General features: G+C 37.7%; 1 protein-coding gene across 2 annotated transcripts in view; it reads left to right on the top strand.

The window, feature by feature from the left end:
- pappaa (pregnancy-associated plasma protein A, pappalysin 1a) overlaps positions 1–23,100 on the top strand; it is an 88,822-nt gene that overhangs the window by 9,618 nt on the left and 56,104 nt on the right. For both annotated transcript variants that reach the window (XM_014009390.1, XM_014009389.1), the window contains exons 2-7: positions 4,140–5,247; positions 11,604–11,749; positions 11,944–12,237; positions 12,793–12,985; positions 13,196–13,317; positions 20,938–21,439. In XM_014009390.1, the coding sequence (XP_013864844.1) occupies positions 4,140–5,247; positions 11,604–11,749; positions 11,944–12,237; positions 12,793–12,985; positions 13,196–13,317; positions 20,938–21,439 (2,365 nt within the window). The remainder of the gene's footprint in view (positions 1–4,139; positions 5,248–11,603; positions 11,750–11,943; positions 12,238–12,792; positions 12,986–13,195; positions 13,318–20,937; positions 21,440–23,100) is intronic.

Below are 23,100 nucleotides of genomic sequence, written 5' to 3'. Positions count from 1 at the left end.
AAGGCAAGTAAAATTTAAGACTTTTTAAGACCTAATTAATGCCACTTATAATGAAATTTAAGACCAAATTTACAACAAAACACACATGGACAAAGCCCAGTTAGCAACAATTTTAGCCAAACATTTAAAGAAAACGAGCTGTAAGAGACATATGATTAAAAAGAACAAATAAAAGTTACCACTTATTGTAATATTTGAGACAAATTAGTCATCTTATGTACAACGTGTTAACATTTTTAAGACCTCTGAAAGATTGATTTAAGACATTTTAAGGCTAATTAAGGCCTTATCTTTAGACTGATCAATTCAATGCCTTATTAGACTTTTTAAGGATCCGCAGGAACCCTGAAAAAGTGAAGTTTTATAATGTCCACACTGGTGAGGGTGGGCGCGCCCTGCGAGTACCCAAAGCATGATGCCGTGCTGTTGAAATGTCTCTTGTCGGGGAGGGGTCTATGGGTGAGGGTCATGAGGAGGAGGAAAGAAATTAATGAGATGCGTGAACTTTTATTTAATATTTAATTTTTTTTTATTTCAAGGCTCCTTCTGGCTCCGTAGTAAAATCATAAATTATACTGTTAATAAAGATGATGATAAAGCTGAATAAAAATCTAAGTCTGATTATGAAGTGAAATTAAATATCTGACAGTGATCATTATGTCTGTGGCTCTGATTCCTCACTTCACCATCTGTGTCGCAGTTTCACGTCTCCAAAATGAGCGTACGCATGCGTCAGAGCTGGCTGAGGCACCGTACATTTTCACGTCAAGTTTGGATTTTATAAATCACAACCTTGGCGTGAAAAGTGGCTTACACAAGTTTCTGGGCTCATATTGTGTGTACGCAGTTTTTATAAATCTGACCCCAGATCCCTTGATATTACAGATGAGACCCCAGTCTGTTGATAAGTCTTCTGCTCCGTCCATCATCACTTGGGAACAGATACTTTATCTTCTCTGATTTTGGGCAGAGACTCACCTTCAACCCATAGGGGGGTCATTTAGCCTTTTTACTGGTTGAGAAGCATGGCCTCAAACTTAAAAGAGTTGATTCTCATCCCAGCTGCTTCACACTTGGCTGCAAACTGCTCCAGTGCACACTGAAGGTCATGGCCAGAGACACCGAAGGAGCCACATCATCTGCAAAAAGCACAGACAAGACCCCGAGTTTTCCAAACGTGACAACTTCCTCGCTGCTTTTGTCTTTCTTTCATTTTTTGATGTGTTGCTGGTCTCAAATTTTAGACTGGTCCAAATTGAAATTAGACAATGAAATGTTTGAAAAACCATTCTTCTGTACGTGCATGAGTTTAAAACTCAAACGCTGAAGAAAATTTAGGATGGCTGTTTTTGTTGCACTTCAAATGTCATCCATCTGTTTTGAAATGGAGTCAGTAGTTCAATAAATCAGGTCAAAGTCTAAAAATGTTTAAGATTACAATTAGAGAATCTAACAGATCCCAAAGTGATCTCAAATGTTCAAGCTCTATTGCACTTGTTGTGCTTTATTACCAGCTTATTAAACCCTCAAATTTAAAAGCCCAGGCACCTTATCAAATGAAAATGCATAAAAACACATTTTGTGTTTTGTGCTGTCAAGTGAAACATAAATGATTCTTAGTTTGAATTCAAACGCAACTTTAAAAGAGAATTCAAACCCACATGTTTACTCACACACCCAACCGAAACACCTACAATCACTACATCAAGCTTTGTGTCCAAATGTCATGCAAACTCTGTTGTGCCTTATTAGCGCTGGTTTCTGGGTCATGCTGGGGTGTCCCGCATCATAGAACCATGAACATAAATCACAAAGGACAGAATTGGAGGCATTCTTCCATGACCTGCTGTAGACAAATATATGCAGACGCTGGCTGATAATTGCTGTGATAACAGATATATCTGCTTTCACCGAGTGTGATGTTACAAACAAAAACATTTAAATATAGATGCAGCTTGTTATGTTTTCCACTGATACTTCAAAACAGTTTCAGGGGGATATTTTTTAATGTACAGTAACTAAAAACAAATAAAGATACGTAGAAAAAAAATCTGAGGCTTCAGTCTTTGAAGAGGGGTTTTGCTCAGAGTGCCGTTTAATTTTAGTAATAATGAATGCCACAGTTTCATTTTGTCCTGTATTTGATGATTCACTAATAATGTTTAAGTGTGAGACTGTCCTTGAATACCGATAAATGTTCTCAGATTTAATACTTATGGATTCAGAGACGACTGTGTCACTATTTGAAAAACAGGTGGAGGAAAAATCGTTTTACTTTTCGTCTTCTGGTAAAATGAAGTCAAATTGCAGTTATTACTCGATCGTGTTTTAGTCATTTAAACTGAAGTTTAGTCCTGTTCATTCTGATAGAAATCTTGATGAAATAAGATGACAAAAGTGTTGTGATGACATATTATCTTAGCTGTGCGTTTAAAATATCGCTGGAATTTTCCGTCTTGCTCAGAATAATAGCTTTTGGTCACTTCAGATTAACTATAAAAAGGGCCTTTCTTGACCTCTCACACCCAAAACATTTGAAAAGTAAACAGTGCCCTCATTGTTCCCTTCCTCTCTGCCTTTTATCAAGTCCTTGTGACATTTTTTCTTTGTGGGTGCATGTGTGTTTTTTCACACTCGTTTTTTTTTTTTCTGGGTGTGTTTTGATCAAAAGAAAAAAGAAAAAAAATGACAAGTGTATAAGGAAGGTTTCTCTTGAACCTGACAGAAACTGTGACTGTGCGCGTGCAAGCGTGTGTCTCTGCATACGTACAAATGTGTTATTCAATCTATCTGCACATGTGGGAGTGTTTATTTGTTCTTGAGAATATATATATTTATGCCCACCTGCATAAGTATGTGCACATATATAAATGTGTGTGTGTTTGTGTGAACAGTCGCAGTGTTGGGTCTGGAAAAGCGTAGCGCACTAGATTTATTGAGCATGGCGGATTTATGACAGCTGTTTACATTAGAAGCTCTATGAGCATTTTAGCACATCTTTTAGCTTTGAGTGCGTTAGGTGACAGATGGAAGGCTTTTTCCTTCCAGTGTGTAGGAAAGCCCAAAACCACCACCCACCTGAGGACTGACCTTGATGCTGAACCCAACCTTCTTTCTTTGAATATTAATGTATTAAAACACCACATTAATGAAAGCACAGTGTGTGGGCATCTAGTTAGAAAAAGGTCAAAGTTAGCAAGATGTCTGTGCACCATTAACCAACCACTTACTGCAGGCTAAAGAAAGTCTAATCGATGAGGAACAAAGGCATCTGAGTGTATATCTGCTGGAGACAAAGCCATTATCATCGCTGCGATAATCAGCTTCACGTAATTATAAAAGTACCAGAGACAAGAATTAAGAGTAATTACCAAAATTCAAGGCAATGATCCCAATAGCAGCTGTTAAGGACACCTCTTACCTGCTGGAGTCGGGTGTGTAGGTCATAGATTAAGTGTCTGGATGTGAATAGGTATAATTGCCTGAAAGCTCATGAAGTGCTGCAAGACTGGAGTCCAGCTCGGTCACCTGTGAACACACAATTTCCCCATGCCCAAATGAACCTTTTAAGGCATTTCAGCATGTGCTAAACCAACAAACAGTTAGCATTCAGAGATCCCCTAAGAAGTGAAAACACATTACCATCCTGAAACTGACGTTCAGAGTCCAAGTGAAACAAGAAAAAAAAAGTGTTTTTGGTACCGCTACAAAAATAAGGCTTCTGCAGGAAACTAGTTGTTTCTGGCAAACTCCACTGGCGAGGGACGTTTACACGAACAAACTTAAATGTACTCAATGTTCACATAAACATATACAGGAGAGATTTCCATGGGGTATCCCTTAGTTAAACATACACTTCAACTCAATTTCCAGAACAGCACGCCCTTAGATATTAAAAGAACTTTTCATGTTTGATTCTTGTTTTCTCTTAAATAACAATTTAGAATATTCGAGAATTACAGCTTGTAATTGAACATCAGTAAATGTATTTTGCAAAGACTATAAGTCAGTAAGGGTTTAGCTCCTCCTGACTCTTTTAGAAAACTAAACAAACTGCATTTAATTTTTCATTGTTCATATTTACCTTAAAACCCAAGCACACATATATTAATGTGCCCTTTTGTTTATTCTCTCCTCAGGCCTGTACGACAAATGCTTCTACGCCTCCAGTGACCGAGGTTGGCTGCTTGGTATCCAGGCGGTTAGCGAACATGGAAACCGTGACCCTCGATTCTTTTTCTCCCTTAAAACTGACCGTGCTCACAAAGCGACTTCCATCCACTCTAATGTTCGTTACGTGCCCAACCAGTGGGCACATGTGGCAGTCACGTACGATGGCCTGTACATGAAGCTCTTCATCAATGGAGCCCAAGTGGGTGTCAGTCGGGAACAGTCAGGTGATGTCTTCAGTCATTTGACCAAAAAGTGCAAAGTCCTGATGGTTGGGGGAAATGCACTGAATCACAACTACAGAGGGGCAGTGGAAAGTGTGAGTTTATGGAGGCAAGCCCGAAAGCAGAGGGATATTATCAGGGATATGCAGGGCCACGAGGACCTCGAAGATCTACCTCAGTTAGTCATTCGTGAAACCTTTGAGAACCCAGGCCGCAAGTGGTTGACGGTAAAAGATGGCAGTTTTCCACAGTCTGAGAAAGGTGGAGGTGGACGACTGGGATTCTTAGGCAGCATGGGAGGAGTTGAAAATGCCGAAGGAACGTTGGATACAACTCTGGAGATCCCAGTTTGCGGCCAAACCGTGTGCGACAACGTTGACGTCATAAACAACTACAACCAGCTTTGGACCTTCCGTCGGCCGAAGAAAGTGCGATACCGCGTCATAAATATTTGGGACGACGCAAAGAAGAGGCCTACTGTAACAGATCACCAGATCATTCTGCAGCACCAGCAGCTTAATGAGGCCTTTAGTCGCCACAATATATCCTGGGAGCTGAGCATTCATAACGTAACAAATTCCTCTGTACGTGACCGCTTGATACTAGCAAACTGTGATATCAGCAAAGTTGGTGATGATAGATGTGATCCAGAATGCAACCACCCCCTGACGGGCTATGATGCAGGTGACTGCATGTCTGGATACTGGAGCCAGTGCCCTGAACACAAGCAGGGGAACGGTATATGTGACCCTGAATGTAATTGGGAAAATTTCATGTATGATCAAGGTGATTGCTGCAATCCCCATGTGACGGATGTGACTAAGACATGCTTCAACCGCTCCTCTCCACACAAGTAAGACCCCCCTTTTTGCACTTTATTTCACATGGCACATGGTTTTCTTTTTGTTCATTTAGCAAATACAGAACTTCACCAAAAATACCTTCCACTAATTATAACAATCTGAGCTTTACTTGATGAATAGTTTTGTTGACATTATACTACACACTGCAGCCTCACATGTCTTCCTAAAATTAAACAGCAATTCTTTCCATACAATGACTTCTGAAGAATTGTTTTTGGTTAATGTCTAGTCCTACTGCTTCCTGATCATTTGGACTGAAGCTGAGTGTAACCCAACTCCCAGCCTGTGTGGCCTGGGAAATCCTCTGGGGCAGCTAGTCCAATCTAGCCTTGGCCTGGTTCCATCAATGTTCCACACTTAAGAAAGGCAAAACAAATGCTAGAGTGATTTTAATGGCAGCAAATGAGAAGGCAAGATGGCTCATTTTTGCTTGATTGGAAAAGAGAGTTGGATTAAAGAAAGTGACAAGTCAAACTGACTTTGAGGGCAGGGAGAGAACAAGCCAGACAGGCCAGTAAAATTGATTTTTGTAGCAAAACGAATCATCTGAAGAAGCTCTCACAGGTGTCCCAGAGAAACACTTAATGTTCTCTGAACATGGATACTTGAAACAGTTTACTGGTTAATGCATTTCCCATAAATTAGAGATAGTCACAAATTTATTTTTATAATAATAAAGTTACATGTGTAAGAAGAGCTTATTTTTTAATGGCTAATTCAGGATAGTACATAGGTTGTCACAAATAAATGGAAGTTTGTTTTTGTGGTTTCTCCATTGTGGTTTGTAGATGATGAGTAAAATCTGGTAAGGAAAATAAATCTCTGGAATTTGCTGTAAGAAGGTTTTTGCCAGACCTCTAATGGCAGAATTGTTTGTTTCTTTGTGCGCTGAAACTTAGCACAGTAAAGTGAGACATTTTTGTGGAGAGCACGGGGGAGCTTCATGGGTAAAGAAGCAAAAGTTCTAAATATTTGTCAGTATTTTTTTTCTGCTGCTTGATGTGTAAGGACGAGAGAAAGTAAAAAATAAATGAGTAATCAAAATGTATGGGATTTTTTGGGTCTTTTTGATGGCTTGAAATAAGACGGTTTTTGGTCATAATCACGATAAAAGAATTGCTAGTCTTAGCACAAATTCTGAAAATAGCTTGATAATGACATTTAATTAAAAACATCAGCAATAATACCAGATGAGTTTACCATTATTTTATGTTTAAATGCCCACAAATCCTTTCAACTTAAGTCATCAGCAGAAACTCATACATTAAGTGGCAGCTAACTACTTTGTTTAGAGGTCAACTGTTGATAAAGTTTTCTGTAGAATATAGCAAATAAAATAAGACAGAAATGGAATAAAAGTTCTAAGAGACTTCCCATCCCTAATTGTAGATATAATCATCCCGTGATCGTTTATTTTGTTGTGACTGTTTTATGTCTGCAGAGAGCTGAGCTACACACAGTTTGACATTCTTCCTTATGAAATTCTGGGCAAACAATGCAGAGGAGCAATAGTTGTTGGGTCTAAAATTAATTTTTTTAAAGTTTATTTCTTACCATTTGTGTTTTTTTTCTGCCTTTTTGCATTGTGTTTTTCTGTTTGTGTGTTTACACATTCCGATTGGATCCAAAATCGGACAGGATGAGAATTCTTGTTAATGAGGAAAAGTACTATTTTGTGGGTTAGGATGTGGTTTTTAGTGTTATAGTATTGTTAAAAAATAGGTTTAGGGCAGGACTTTGGCATTCCATTATAATGACTGAAGTGTGACTTAAGGAACAGAAGAATGCATCGTGTCAATAGTATCCTATGGGATACAGATGTAAAAGTACATTTTGCCTTCTGTCTTCAGTCCACAAGAAACATTTTTTGAGCAGCCCATGTGACCATTCGAGCTGTAAATAGAGACTAAGCATCTGTCATGCTAAAATTTCCATTAACAAGATGATTCCAAAGAGTAAAGAGACAAAGAAAACTACAACTTTGACCATTGGCAGAAAGAAAACCAACACGGCTGCTTCTTTTAGATGTATGATGTGAAACATGGTTTCCTGTCATTGATAAATGTATACTTTAACACACAAACACTTTAGAAACACAACTGATATAAAATGAAATTGCTTAAAATTGTTTTTTTTATTCAAAGAGATTACTGAGCAATTCACACCTTTCACTAAGGTTTCAGTAATGATTTTGTGTGAGCAGATGACCTTTTTTGAAAGTACTTAAATTTTTTACAGAGTTAGAAATTATTAGCAAATAATCAGTTATGAGTGTTTTTTTTCCCCAGAACAGTTTTATATAAGAAACATCCTCGGAAGAAGATAATTGTTTTATTAGAACTTTTTGTGAGTACCTTAAATTAAAGACACTTCGGGATGACCTTTCAGTCAATATAAAGATTTATATAAAAACTTCTCAAGAAAGTTATTAAATGAATATATTTCAAGTTTTGGCTTGGTGATGTTGAGGGAAATTAGGTCAATTATTTTCGCTTGACCTCTTTTTCTCAGTCCTTTTTGCTCCATAGCCATTAGCCTACACCTCTTTCTTTGGCAATTTAATGGGTGGACCACCCTGTGTCTTTCATGCACTCCGTTTCCCTGCCGTATTGCAGCTAAGTGCAGGGAGCTAACCTCTTAAGCCTGTGACTTGTTTTGTTTTACAGTCGGTCATCTAAACCTTCACCCTTCTGTCTCTTAAACCATAATTAAGTGTCTGAGCACAACTACCAGGACACTTCCTTTTTAAAGCCTAATAAAAACACCTGTTGTCAAAGTTTCGCCTGAGCTTTTATATGGACTGGAGAATGTCTGAGGTAGAAGGAGGACTTATGTAGATCTGGTAGGTGTGAAAGGAGGGGGTTGGGGTTGCGGAGATGGGGGTACTGAGACCAATGTTGGAATGCAGGGGAGTTGCATCTGGCTATGACAGGATAATGTGTCCAGATGCTGCTGGTGGTCTTTGTAAATATTGCACCCCAGGCAATTTGACTGATAATGCAATGGTAAAGCAATTTTACTTCAGAAGGCAGATGAGAGGGTGCTGATGAAGAGGTTCTTCTATTTATACCCAAAATGGGACAGTTTAGCGTGGGACTCATTTATTCGCTCACTGCATATAATTTGATATAGTGTGCTAAAACAACACGCAAAAAGATCTTCTACAATTTTAGCGCACAGTTTCTCCTTTGAAGTGAAATAGTTCTCTGAGGACTAAGCTGGAAGGTTAAAGAAGAGAGTGCAGGCATGGTAATAAACCCAGAGATGAATGATGGGTTTAGGGTCTGTGATGTTGATCGACTCAATGACAGGGAAGCCAAGGGCCCCTGTCAATTTCCAAAGGGTTGTGAGGCCGTCACTGCAATGCCAGCTCATCTCAGCCTTCCAATAATTTGACCTAAACATATGTTTCCAAGGCAAATTTACAGATTTACATGAATTATATGTGGATGTGAATTGATAAAGGTATTTAATATGTTTTAGGTATACAGTAAAAAGCTTGACACGATGGGCTGCTTTACGCCCTCTTAAATAATGAAGTTTCTTTTGTCCACAATCCCTCTCTTCGTAGCTTTTTAAAACCTTCTTTTTCTCATAAGTCTAAAACGTGGTTTTACAGACTATATCAAAAGCATGGGTTTTTCCAAGTGACCTATTAAGTAAAAAAAAAATGAGAGGCAAGAATAAAGATGGGAAATTATGAGAAGGTGAAATTATTAAAAGGTATCAGAAAATAAACACCTGTGGCAGGAAAATTGACAAAGATGTTTGAGTATTATACTTAGATAGATAGATTATCATTATTATTATTATTATTATTTTTTATTAATTTATTTATTTTGAAAATTCTAAACCAGTGGTTCCCAAAGTTGGGGTCGGGACCCACAGTGGGGTCCTGAAACATCAAGGTGGGGTTCTGAAAAGATTTTCTGAATTAATTACATAAAAATTACAATTAACAACAATATTCTGCCTTTGCTGTTACAAAAGAGTAAAGTTTGTGTACCTAAAATGGACAAAACGAGAGTAATAAATATTGTTACTTTTCTCCTGTTTATTTGACATGAAAACAATGTTCATCAACCAACAACAGCTGGGGTCACAGGTCTCTGCTGCTGGTATTTTGTGGGTCAAAAGCTGAGAAGTTTGGGAACCACTAGTCTAGACAGTGCAACTATGTAAACCTTTAAACTAAATTAACTGGTTATTGATCAGAAAGACAAAATCTCATCTAAATTTTCACAAGAATACCAACAAACATTTGAAACTGGAAACAAAATTCCACAATTGAGCAACTTTAAATCTGTTTGTGTTCCCGCTCTTGTTTGGCTCGTTACAGGACCAAAGGGTGTTAATGAACCTGAAACAATTTGAAACATTTTGACCTAGAGTGGAAGTGCCGTTTTCATTCTCAGCTGCTTCAATCAGTTTAGCATCAAACCCCTTTGACCCTTTTCATCTCTGTGCATGTCCAAAAACTCTGAACAAATATTTATTAAGGAAATAATGAAATTCCTTAAATTATTAAAAACAGTGGCCTTGTATCATTTGTTTTTGCTGTCCCACTGACCACCTCTGTTTTTAGACCACACCCTATTGTGTGTCTGTTACTTTTGAATTGGAATTAAAATAAGTAGCAAAACGCTTTGATTATAGATTTGACATGTATGCAGAAATGAAACATTGAAAAAAAAAATCACAAAAAAATAAACACATTGGACAACAGAAAAGCAGTAAGAGATTTTTTCAACAAGTTTTTCTATTTGAGAAAATTAGCTTTTCACTTTGCACATTTTCTTGACAAAAATGCAAAACACAAGTACTAAACAAGTCAGCCAACACAAACAGGGTCAAAACAACCAATGAAGATCTAGTTTGTGATAGTGCCAAATTTGTTATGTTTAGTTTCCGATTTAAAAAACAAGCAAACTGATGTTTGTGTTCCCAATGAATATATTTCTCCGAAGCCCTCTAAAAGTCAAAGAAAAAGACTAAACTATCATCTCAACATGTGCAACAGATTACTTGTTCTTCCAAGAAGACTGATCTTGTTGATTCTGCCTGCCAGGACCACCAGCCAGGCTCACAGACAAAACGTGTTCACAAAGTGAATGACAGTTTCACTGATGCAAAGATATCTCATTATGTTGAGTGATTGCAATCATTAGTGTTACACTTATGGCTCCCAGGGCCTCAGACAAAACATTAGGCCTTAAAGAGGGAGCTACCTAACCATTAATTGAAGTCTCAGGCTGACTTGTGTGAGTCATGCTAAACTAGTATGCTTTCAGAATATTAAAGGTAATATATGCACTGAAATAGATGTAAGTAAAATGTCTTTTTTTTTGCCACAGTAATGTGCATTAATATTAATTTAATCAAAATTTAGGAAGATTTTTGTATTGGACCACATGGCTCACAGATGGAATTTACTCAGTAGCTAAATCTGCTACAGTGCATTTTTTTCTCTTGTGGTTAGTATTCATGGCCTCTTGCAACTAAATAAACATAAAATACTATTTCATGTATATTTAAGGCAATAAAGAAAAAAGTTTTATATTTTATTTCATTCAGAATAAAAAATGACCAATAAAATGTTTATTTATTTATTTATTTTTTGCTATCAGCATATTTCTGGTCCAGCCTGGATTTATATTAAAGTGTCTACTACAAACATGTCCTAGTGCTAGCCCCACCCCTTTTTCTACACTTAGCCACACCCACCAGTCCTTTATTTGATGTCAGAAGGAGTACTGTTTAAAATACTTCAAAATAAGACACCTCTTCAACAGGCTGATATGACATCATTTGTCGCAGGATATTTTTAAGTAAACAGATGTGACAATAACATGCCCAATTTATGGCAAAACAATATAGCAATATTTCACGATGCTTGTTAAGTGTTATCAACAATACTGTGTTTACTGTATTTTCTCATGGGCATTTCTGCCCAACTAACCATCAAATGTCCACATTTTACTAAATTAAAAAGATATTTGTTGTTGCAAAACTTCAAATGGTGAGGGATGTTAACATTGTTGTGCAGCATAGCATGCAAGTGATTTTTATCACACGTGAACTGGACAAAGACAAAATCTTGGCCTACACACTGACAGCTGCAAACAGATTTGCCCAAGCCTTGTTGAAAACAAAATTTACATCCAGCAGACCTCGTAGTGAAGCAGATGGTTAACCATAACATGCACATAAGTCATAAAAGGGTTTCTGAGCCATTTATTTCATTCTCAGAATTTTATCACGATGGACTACTTGTTCCTAATAAAATATAATTTTCATTATAGAGACTTTACCTTAATGTGAAATCTTTTTTTTTCCTGTTTTCCAGAGCCTATTTTGATGTAAAAGAGCTAAAAGAGATTCTACACTTGGATGGTTCGACTCACCTGAATGTCTTTTTTGCCAATTCTTCGGATGAAGATCTGGCAGGGGTTGCCACTTGGCCCTGGGACAAAGAAGCCCTTACACATTTGGGTAGGAAACAAATGATTCACACATCCATGCACACGTACAGTAAAACTCACATACATTCACAGTAAACACACACACAGATTGTTGACTTTGAGTAATGCAGACCAATCAAGCTCTCTTTGTCTTTCTTACAACCCTGTGAGTAGTTACATCTATGTGCATTTATACATTTCTCTGCCTTTTCTGTCCTTGTTCAGGTGGAATTGTTCTGAATCCTTCCTTCTACGGGACGTTCGGCCACACTGACACCATGGTCCATGAGATCGGACATAGCCTGGGCCTGTACCACGTGTTCCGAGGCATATCAGAAATTGATTCGTGCAACGATGCATGCTTGGAAACGGAGCCCTCGATGGTGACGGGAGATCTGTGTGCCGACACGAACCCCACGCCAAAATACAAGGGCTGCCACGATCCCGAACCAGGAAACGAAACCTGTGGCTCTCAGCATTTCACGCACACGCCGTTTAACAACTACATGAGTTACGCAGGTGAGATGGGGTCCTCACGTGGCTTTTATTTCTTAACTGCGCAAAATTTACAGCTGTACCTGTCAAAAACTGAAACTGATCACCGCGGAGGAATTTGGTGAGCATGGAGGCATACAGTATGTGGAGATTTAGAGAAAAACACTAAAATAACTCAGCAGGAGGAAAATTCTTTCATGTCTCCGGATTTATGCCATAGCCGTTTTTTTTTCTTCATTGCATAGAAAAAGATATACTGCTAAATAAACAGGTGTCTTTTTTTACGCATGACTTATTAGTCTTTTTTTTTTTGCAAAGCACTAAAAAAAGTTTTGATGTTTTTCTCATTCATTTGCAATATACCAAATAATATTTTCTGTAAGAAATGTTTCAGGCTTTCCTTTTGTGTTCTACTTTGAAATTCAGTGCTGGCGTCAAACTCAAACTGACTAAAATATGTTGTTTAACGAAGCAATGGCTTTCACACACATTTCACAAAAAGTCCAACTGGTATTTTAACAGATTAATCAGCCTTAAAATCTTATTCCAACACTCACAATATACATGTTTTGTTCACAGATGATAGTTGTACCGATTCATTCACATTGAACCAGGTGGCTAGAATGCACTGCTACCTGGATCTTGCATACCAGATGTGGCAACCCTCCTCCAAACCTACCCCAGTGGCGATGGCGCCCCAAGTTGTTGAGCAACATCATAACTCGATCACCCTGGAATGGCTCCCACCAATATCTGGACAGTTTTACGACAGGTAAAATTAATTATCGCACACTAGTTTAAGTGGTGAAAAGCTGATAGAGATTAGTGGACGATTTAATTAGCAGCTTGTTTTGACTGTGACCATTTTAGAACTTAAAGGCACGTTTTTGTTTCATGTATTTGCAGCCTGTGATACATCTTCAGCTATATTTTTATGGTCTGTATCTAAGTTGGTTACTGTTTCTACTTGTTGGTTTCCTAGAGAAGTGGGATCAGTGTGTGACAAATGTACTGAGGGGGGAGTTCTTCTACAGTATGCCTCCAACTCCTCATCTCCACGACCGTGCGATCCTTCTGGACACTGGTCCCCTCGAGAGGCTGAAGGTATAGTAGTTTTTTTACTCTCTATGCTTTTATTGAAGGGCAGCATTTGGTTTGATGTTGAAAGCCTCTTTGGAACATCATACATACTTAAGCAATAAATGACAAGTAGGGGTCAGCTTGTTTGATTGTGATAAGCTCTTCATACAAAAGCAAATGCTGTGAAAAAGCAAAGTCACATTCTCCCTTTGATCTGCAGCTTAAAGAATGATTACACAATTTAAGGTTTATCTGGTGTTTGGTTTCAGAGTTAAGGCTCCATGCACAAATTTCAGTGACTGACTCAATCCTAAAATAATACGAATGACTCACTGGATTTATGACACTTGGGCCACAAGACAACATGGAAGGATCATACAGGCTGCTTCCCAGTGGATGGTGGTGCATTGTACCACAGAATCCACATAATGGCTCAAACCCCAAACCGAGGTTGATTAATACAGTAGGCACTAAAAAAGCTACAAGTGCACTTTTCAACGTTAGAACCACAACACAGGCACGCTTGCATGGTTTTAAAAGTTATGTATTTCCAGCGACAAAAACAGTTCCATCGTTGCTTCTTTTTATTGCTGTTCTGGCCAGGATCGCATTTTATTTGCAGCTCTACATATGTACATCAGGGGTCTCCAACCTTTTTCTCGTTAAGAGCTACTTTCACAAAAAGAAATTGTCCGAGAGCTACTTTTTGCAACATTTAATTTAAAATATAAAACCATTGGAATAAGCTTGTTTTACACAAAAAAAACTCTGTCTTCAATTCACACAAAACTATTACAAAGAACACTGAATTTACACAAATGTGCTTTTTGTGATTATCAATTCATATCATGTTGTATTTTACACTAATAACTTAGGGTTTAACTGCAATTGCTATTTGCGCACAAATAACTTTGGGTAAGGGGTCTCTGATTTTTTTTTCCCCCACATTTTTTCCCCAGCGGGAAGAAACCCCCTGTAGTGACATATCCTGCAGCAGGAGGGGTTTCCCAGAAGTTTGGCACAGTTTGTCTCAAGGTTCTATGAAAAGTGTGTGTAAAAACGAATGCCAAACAGTCACGTAACTGTGCGTTGTCTGCCGATTGACCATGCTGAGCCCTAAACTGTTTGACAACCAAGGGGAAGGGACATCTATAGACTGATTGGAGTTAAATGAAAGTTTGTTTGGCCAGTGACAAATTAAATTTTGATTCTCTTAATTTTTCATAAGCACTGAAGAGCTACTTTAAATGAGTCCAGGAGGTACTGGTTGGAGACCCCTGATGTACATGATGTTCAGAACACTACCATTTGCAGAAAAAAAAACACGTTTTTTCATTAATGTTGACACTGTGGGCACAAACAGCAACATATTGCTTCAGAGTATCCTTGATCAAAAGTGTTTCCCGACACACAGACTTGTTGAGGCTTCAGGTAAAGATGGATATAACTTTGAGTTACTTTTACATTTGTTCTGCAGTTGTGTTTTATAAGCACACATCTGCAGCTCTGTTTGAATGCTGTTCTGTTTTATGGACTCTAATACAAAATTTTAAACATTTTTTATTAAAACTATTTAGACGGCAGGCACAGTCAGCAACACAATGCTTTAAGAGTTCTGTTAAGAAGAACAACTTTGATGAAGATGTGTTTCCTGCTCAGACTCATTAAGGCTTCCTTCAAAAATATAGAAACAAATCTTTTTACTGCTCTTTGAATGCTCAAAAAGTTTCATTTTGCATAATGTGAGATCAATGCTGATGGATAATTCCGTAGCCCAGACCCAAGCTAGGCGCATTAGCTGTTTTCACACATGTACCGCAGTCCTGTCATTTTTCTGGAGATATTCTAAGAAAAGTTCCAGCAAATATCCACAGCCAGTTTCCAAGTAATATCACTGGAAAATTCACAAGTGAGCTAATGTGAATGTAGATGTTTATGTGCTCCAGTATTTATTGTGAGTGTATAAGTTAACATGCAGATATAGGAGCAGTTCTGACACATTCCATTTTACTAACTTGGGTAAATCAAAAACTTGTGCCTTTGATAGCCACATAAACTTGCATATATTCAGAGTGTATGCTCAAAAACATATTTCATCATGGGCTTGCAGAATGCATTTTGACAGAAAATTTAATCATATTAATTAGACTAAATTGTACTTTAATTTTAAAAGCAATTTATCTATATTTAATTTATGCTAGACTACTTTTATTCAAACAACTATTGCAGCTTAATTTACTTAAAGGGAACATATAGTGCAAAATTCCCATTTTTAGCCATGCATTTAGTTGTGTCCTTGGAGTTTCTAGGAGTGCAGAAAATTTTAATTTAGTATATCCTGGTGCTGCAAAGATATCTTTGTAATCTGTTTGGGTCATATTGTTCAACCCGTTCAGTTTTCATTATTTTCTTTGATGTTCTCTGAACTATTATGTCACAGCATTTGCGATGAAGCTTCTAAATGAGGTCTGGACTTACCAACTACAAATTGGTCATCTTCATACTCCTCTCACTCTGGGTCAAACTATGGCTCCAACAAATAAGGCTGGATGGACAAGTCTTCCGTTGTTGATATTTTTTTATTAAATATATAAAAATGAATTCCGTGTTGCTACATAGTTGTAAACCCCTCTATCAAACAAGAATGGACTGGTATTGAAACTGGAGGGGGGCAGGCTGTGAAGCACCTCGTTTGCATTTAAAGAAACAGCCTCAAAACAAGTTGATCTGAGACACACCTCAAAAAAGGTGTAACAAGGGGGCTTGTGGAGTTACAATAAAGAGGAATTCAGGCCAAAGTGTTGTAGTTCCACTTTATATACACCCCAACTGAATGATTCAAATGTGAAAAAGAAGGATTGAAAAGCAAGACATGTCTCCTTTAGCACTGAATTTGATTCAGATCATAATTCATTGTGTCTGTCTTTCATCCTTGCTCCGTTACACAAGCAAATTATTATAAAGTAGAAATAAATGGAGTTCGCCAACGGTGTGCTGAGCTTCATTAACACTACAGTGATTACAGTGTGCACCTATTCACACAAACAACATCTGGCAGAAATTACACACACACACACATACAGTAAACATAAACATACTGGTCTAATGGTCTTTAACACCTGTCTATATGCAGCTTATACATACTTACTGTGCTGCTAACAAACAACAAATGAGTTATACACTTTTGATGATAATGTCTGTTGTAGCCTGGCCCTTGCCTTCCTTTGCAGTTCCACTCAATTCTAGTTTCCCTTCACTGCTCCTTCTGGGATTTCTCCCATTGACAATAAATTTTTTCAGCAGAATTTCGTTCGGGCCAATTAGAGATCAGAAGGCAGAGTTTTGAACGACAAAGTGAATTTTCTGCCCAGTGTCTGCTGGTAGTTTATTTCACCTGGGCCAATCAGCAAACAGAAGGCGGAGTTTTGAATGACGTTAGTTTTCTGAGCAGTGTCTGCAAGTTAGCTAAACAATGGCAGTGGAGGAAGTGAATGAAGCCAGTCCGTGTTGATAAGTCTTCCAAATTTTATTAAATTTGTCTGACAAAGGAGCAGCTCTCATTTACAGTCGTCTCATTCGGCTCGGAACTTCTCTCCTCTCAGTAGGCTTGTTTACAGCGCACTCCATTTTCGGTTAGCTTCTTAGCTTAGCCTCCTTCACAGTGGAGCTGGCATACACATGTGTCACGGCCAACAGGTCCAATCATTTTATACTTCAGCAGAAGCCACGCCTCCAGCAAGAATCGCTTCTCACTAGCCGAGAGTCCAGACCCTCTATACGAAGTAAAGCGAAGGAAAAGGGTCTGGTTTTAACCAGGCTCTGTTGTTGATGGGCTTTAGAGTTTCTCCATCCATTTCCGCATCAGATTTGAGAAAACTGATCAATTTTCATTTCATGTAATTCGTTTTATTCATTTATTTAAAAGGAAAATGCACTTTAATGCCAGAACTAGCAGCTAAATGTTTCACATCGTCCAATTTTAGCTCATTGAGCTGTTATTTTTTTAAATTTTTTTGTACTTTGATTTAGGAGTTGGGATTTGTCATGCAGATATATGGTGATTGTTTGAAAGAACACAAGCAAACAAACTGCGCAGTGAATGGTTGATACAAAGAAACTTGAGAAATTGGTTCAGGGAAGTGTAAACATAACTGCATACATGTCACTCTTGCATATAATTGATACATTCTATATATTTCTGGCCAAACCGTTAATAGGGTGTAACCTACAAAACCTAAATATGACTACATACAAAAAAAAAAAAAAAAAAAAAAAAAAAAAAATCACACAAATGTTTGAAATATCTGTTTTTTTACACTGATCGTAATGTGTGTACCAGAGGCAAGTCTGGACTTGTCTAATATGCTGTGTGTAAACTGCCCTTTATTTTCCCTCTTGGAATGGGTGTTTTTTTGAGGCAGCTCCCCCTTTTCTTTCTCTGTTAACTCTGCTTTGGACCAGCTTCTCACTGGATACCACAGCTGCTGTCCTGCTGTGATGATGTATTTGTCTCCAACATTTTCAAACTTCCTATGTACATTCGGGTAAACTACAGGTCCTAAATGTAACTCAAATGTACATGAGCTATTGATATCTCCTTATAAAAAAATCAGAATTAGTAATATTTGTGTTTGTCAACTTGCTTTTGTTTATTATTCCTGCCTATAGATTACACCTGTTTAGAGTTGTGGACTGTCTCTGCACAGAAGTTTGAGATGGAAACAACTGTGGTGCCAGATGAACCAGAAAACCTTAAATAAATCTTTACATGCCAATGCACAAGAGAAATATTGCTGGAGTGAAGAAAAATAAACTTAACACTAATATAAAAAAAGGAAAAAAAAGAGGACAACTTCCCATGAATATGAATTCCAGGATATGGGAAAATAAACAGTGTTCAAACTACCCTGGTTACGACTGTGTATGACGAAGTTCAGGCCAAGTTTAGGCTGACAGGCACAAGATGAGAGGAACAAAACCAAGAAGTTCTTTATTTAGATAAAAACAAACTAAAAGAGACACAACTAGTTAGAAAACAGAAAACAAGTCAGAGCAAACTAAAACACAAACTTGACTAGGGCTAGTATCAAATCCAATAAAAAATACAATATAAATTTAAGACTTATTGACAGTTAATTCAGCATACTGTATTTAACAAAATGACAATTAACATTATTAAGTAGCATCACTAACAAGAGTGGAACCTGAATAAGTATCAGTATCAGTACAAACTTTTTTTCCAGTTAGCAGCTATCTAGCATAAAAGTCTGTGGTTGTATTTAATGCTTAACTTGTTTAATATAAACAACTAATAGAAATAAAATAAACAATGTAACAAAGTGCAAGAATAATCTTTGTTCATAATTGTCAAGGATTTTAGCTATTTCTTAAGGGGAAATATCTATGATTATCTGGCTATCAAAAGCAAATATTGGTCAAATAAATACAAATAACATTTAGTTTCAGGTAATTTCAGTCATTTTACTTGGATATGAAGTTATTATTTTATGGACTTTGTCAAGATATTATTAATCAAGCAGTAGTTTGTTATTTTTTCCAATGAAGTAATCTGAGTCTGCAAAGTGTCTCTGTGTTTGTCTGTTTGTCAAAGCTAAAGGTTGTAGAGGATTGATGTTAGCATTTTAAAGTGAGGAAATGTGCAACACTGTGGCAATAATCGGTAAAAGCCAGGTCCAGATATTTCTTAGAAAGCATAACACGTGCGTACTCTGACATTTCCTCAACTGTTTATTCACCGCTCTCTCAGGTCTGGATATTAATAAGACTGTTGGCCAACTCCAGCAGCAAGTCTGGACCTTTGCTTTGACATAGTCTAGTTTGTTTTCACAAGTTTCACTAATGAGAGCTTTAAAAAAACAGGTTTTAATCAGCATGTGTAAAAGAACGGTCTTCAGGATGAAAGTAAACTTGTGATCAAAAACGGGCTTTGGGCTAAATCTTGTAAAAAATACTTGGATTTGGAGACTCACATGCAACTATTGATATTGACCACTGATGAATTTAACTTACTTTATTTAAATTATAGAACTTGTTTTTTTATACAACTGTTATACTGTATGTCTCCAATAACTCAACCAGTCAGATGAATTACAACATGCTGCAGGGGTCAGTCGTAGCCAAGAGATATATGATAGTAAGTCAAAGGTTATTCATCTTTGATACTACTTCTACTCTAAACCTCAGGTCTGCATGGTTATTTTTGAGACCTTTTCATGTTTTTATATTCCTTTCTGAAGCAACTCTGGCTCGAACCTGGAGCCTCAGGATATTATGAATGCAGCACTGACCACTGAGCTACAGCAGCCCTTCTGTTTCTATAGGAATGTCAAATATTTTAGATTTTTAATTTATTGTATACAGCAGTAAATGCGTGGCTAAAAGGCTGAAATTCTATGGTCTCAATCTGTTTTTTATAGTTAGTTCAGATGACTGCTTCATTTATATCTAGGTGTGTATTGGATAGAATTCACGGTGGTTTTGATCCCCTGCTCTCATGGATTGGATTGACATCCATAGGTACATTTTTGCTTGGCTGTAACAGAATTTATTTTGCTTTAGGTTACACATATGGACGACACCTCTACTCTGTCTCCTCTTAAATCTTCAATAACATTAGCCACAGCGCCAAGGCAAGAGGGGAGCCCATCATAACAGCTGACATTACAAAATATTTTCAGTGGCTACAGCTTCTTTCTCTGCAAACCTAATGAAAATATACTCAGAAAGCCAGGACTACATGTGCGGAGCTCAGCCAAGCACTTGGAGCACCTTAGTTCTTTCGCTTCCAGCCTCCCCCGCTTTTTCTATCTCTTCTCTTCTCCACCGACTCTTTCTGTTTTTTTCTTTTTTTTAATTCACATCCACTCTGGCCACACACACATGCACGCACACACACACACATTTACAGTACAATAATAAATGTGTTGAGATAATGTGGCTTGGAATCCATATTCAATCCTCACTTGATTAAACACTGGAATTTTGCATGGTGCCCAGAAATGAGGTTAGCAAATGGCTTCGTTGGTTGCCAGCTTGGAATTGCACAAAAGGAAATTGAGGGAGAACATAGTGTCTACCGCTTGCTGGCTTCAAAAAAAGTGCTTGATGAATGTTAGTGTACGTCACTTGGGATAATGCGCGTTAGCAGTGTGTGGACTCCAAATATGGCAGGAGTGTGACTGTTTGAGGTTGTAATGACTGCGCTGAAGTGAGAGCCCTGCGCAGGGCCCCTCTCAGAAGCTACACACCTCAGCTCTGCCTTTCCTCTGCAGATGGACTCACAATGACCTCTTAGTTTCACCTCAACCTTGATGTCGCAAGACCTGTACAAACAGCAAAAACATGACTGATGCAAAGTTCTGTGCTCATCATCATCCAACATTGGAATTATTATTATTATTTTAAATTAGGCAACAAAAATGTTAAGGTAAAAACAGCTTCATGAATTTAATTTAAGGATATACAAATCGATTGTTTTTGACACACATGCATCTTCAAACACATTCGTTGTTTAGTATCATAAAAAATACAATTATTTTGAAAATGGCCAAAATAATGTTTTAATGTTGGATCTTTTTGAAACCTGTATGTTGTTTACAAGTCTTTTTGTAACTTGTCCCATAGGCCCGCCAGATGTGGAACAGGCATGTGAGCCAAGTGTGCGCACATGGAGCCCCAACGCAGGGACTGAGCAAGGTCTTGTTGGTCTGTCTGAGTGCCCTCCTAACGGCTGTATGCTTCAGCTGAAGTTCTTGTACCCTGTGGTACCTGATTCCTTGACCGTGTGGGTCACATTTTTCAGCCCTGAGGAAACGGCATTGCCTGCGATTCATGACATCTTGCTGCTGACTGTCAGTGGGAACAACGTTTCACTTGGCCCCAGTAATGTTTTCTGTGATACTCCATTGACTTTGAAACTGGACATAGCAGAAGAGGTGTATGGAGTAGAAATTTACACCATGGAGCAACACCTGGAGATTGACGCAACTCTATTGGCATCCAAGCCAGACTGCTTGCATTGCAGGCACTGTCAGCCGCTACGATACCGCCTGCTGCGCCAACCAGCCTTCACCCACTCACCACATGGCCTAATGCTAAATGAACCTATTCGCCGATTTACAGACAGGTGAGTCAACCGCTAGATCAATAACATCAGTCAGCACTAATGGACAATGTCAGCATATTTTAAAGGGGTCATATCATGCAAAATCCACTTTTTTTTTTAGCTGTTTAACACATTTTTTGCATTCTTAGAGTTTCTTAAAAAATTGAATTTAGTCTTTTTTCATCATTCCGAGTGATGCATAGATGTCTATATTTTATGGTCACATATTTTTTACTTGTTTTCTCTATTTTTGATATTTTCTAAACTTCTACATCATAGTATTTGCGACAAAATTGCCATATGGATTTACTAACTACAATTTGATGGTCTTCATTCTCCTCTCGCTCTGTGTCTGGCTCCAACATGTAAGACTAGATGGACAAGTCTTCCATTGTTGGTATCTTTTAATTCATTTCTAAACAAAAATTTTCTGCACTACTATGCTGTAAACTCCTCAATCAAACTAGAATTGATCGGTGTTTGCATTTATTTGTGACAGCCTCAAAATTAGTTGATCTGAGATACATTTCAGAAAAGGGGTGAAAGAGGGGTTTGTGGAGTTACAATAAGGAGAAATTCAGACCAAAGCATCGCAGTTCCACTACTGAATGATTTTAAAGCATGATATGTCTCCTTTAACTTTCTAAAAGATTTATACAACATGCTTTATTCTAATCTAAATAATAGAAAAGCTATTGAAAAGCTTTTTCTTTTTTGGATTTTTAAATAAAAGCCTAAAATTGCTGATTATTACAAAATTGACTTTCCTGCTTTTGTGTGAGGTAGGAGGATTTCTTTTTTAAAACCTGCCAGTAAAACGTGTTTATTTATCTGTGGAAAATATTCACTAAAATATGCTCATGTAATACCAGACATCCTTTTTAATACTCTCAGGAGTACTAGCAATTCACTGCTGCTTCTGCAATTTTAGATCTGCTTTCCCAACATTTATTTCCTGAGTCACAGGTCACTTGTTGCCCACATTTGTTGTTTCCTATGTTCCATGAAGCAAGGGCAAACAGATGACTTGTTGAAGGTATTGTCTGCACACTGGGATGAGAATCTTCTGCTTTTTCCATTGTGGAATGTGCTGACTTGATCAAAATTGTGCTATACATGGCACTGTTGTGTGTCATACCATCTCTCTGTCGTGTTATCAGAGTGCTTCGCTTGAGCGTGAAAGTGCCAGATAAGAGGTAACAGGGTGGGTGTGCATGTTATTCAAGACGAGAGTGATGACATCTGGTAAGTTCCATAATGGGTCTGTACACAACTTCCTGGTTTAACTGCAGTAACTGTGGAAGGGTGCCTACCGTATGGGATGTATTTATTTGGAGGTTTTGGCACACTTCACTGGCTGTTGATGTACTGTAGGTAGTTTTACTACTGTGGCACATTTCACTAGCTGTGGTTGCATTCCAGTGGTGGTGGTCAGTGGCAATGGCTGTATATTTTTTCTTATGAGACCATGTGAGATCTTGTCTTTTGGGTTGTCAGAGAAGCTCAGTATACAATAAATAAATGTTTCAGGCATGAACTTTTCTTTTTATACACGCAACCAAAAAGAGCTGTATTGTATTTGATTTGAATTTACGCCATTTAACTCTTACCTTTTGTTGTAAATCGACTTCTTTAGTAATGTTTTAGCTCTCATGCTTATTATTATTATTATTATTATTATT

The sequence above is a fragment of the Austrofundulus limnaeus genome, unplaced genomic scaffold (genome assembly GCF_001266775.1).
Source record: "Austrofundulus limnaeus strain Quisiro unplaced genomic scaffold, Austrofundulus_limnaeus-1.0 Scaffold57, whole genome shotgun sequence".
NCBI classification, from domain to species: Eukaryota; Metazoa; Chordata; class Actinopteri; order Cyprinodontiformes; family Rivulidae; genus Austrofundulus; species Austrofundulus limnaeus.
The sequence above is the reverse complement of the archived record's forward strand: the minus strand, read 5'-3'. Positions and strand labels throughout refer to the sequence as shown.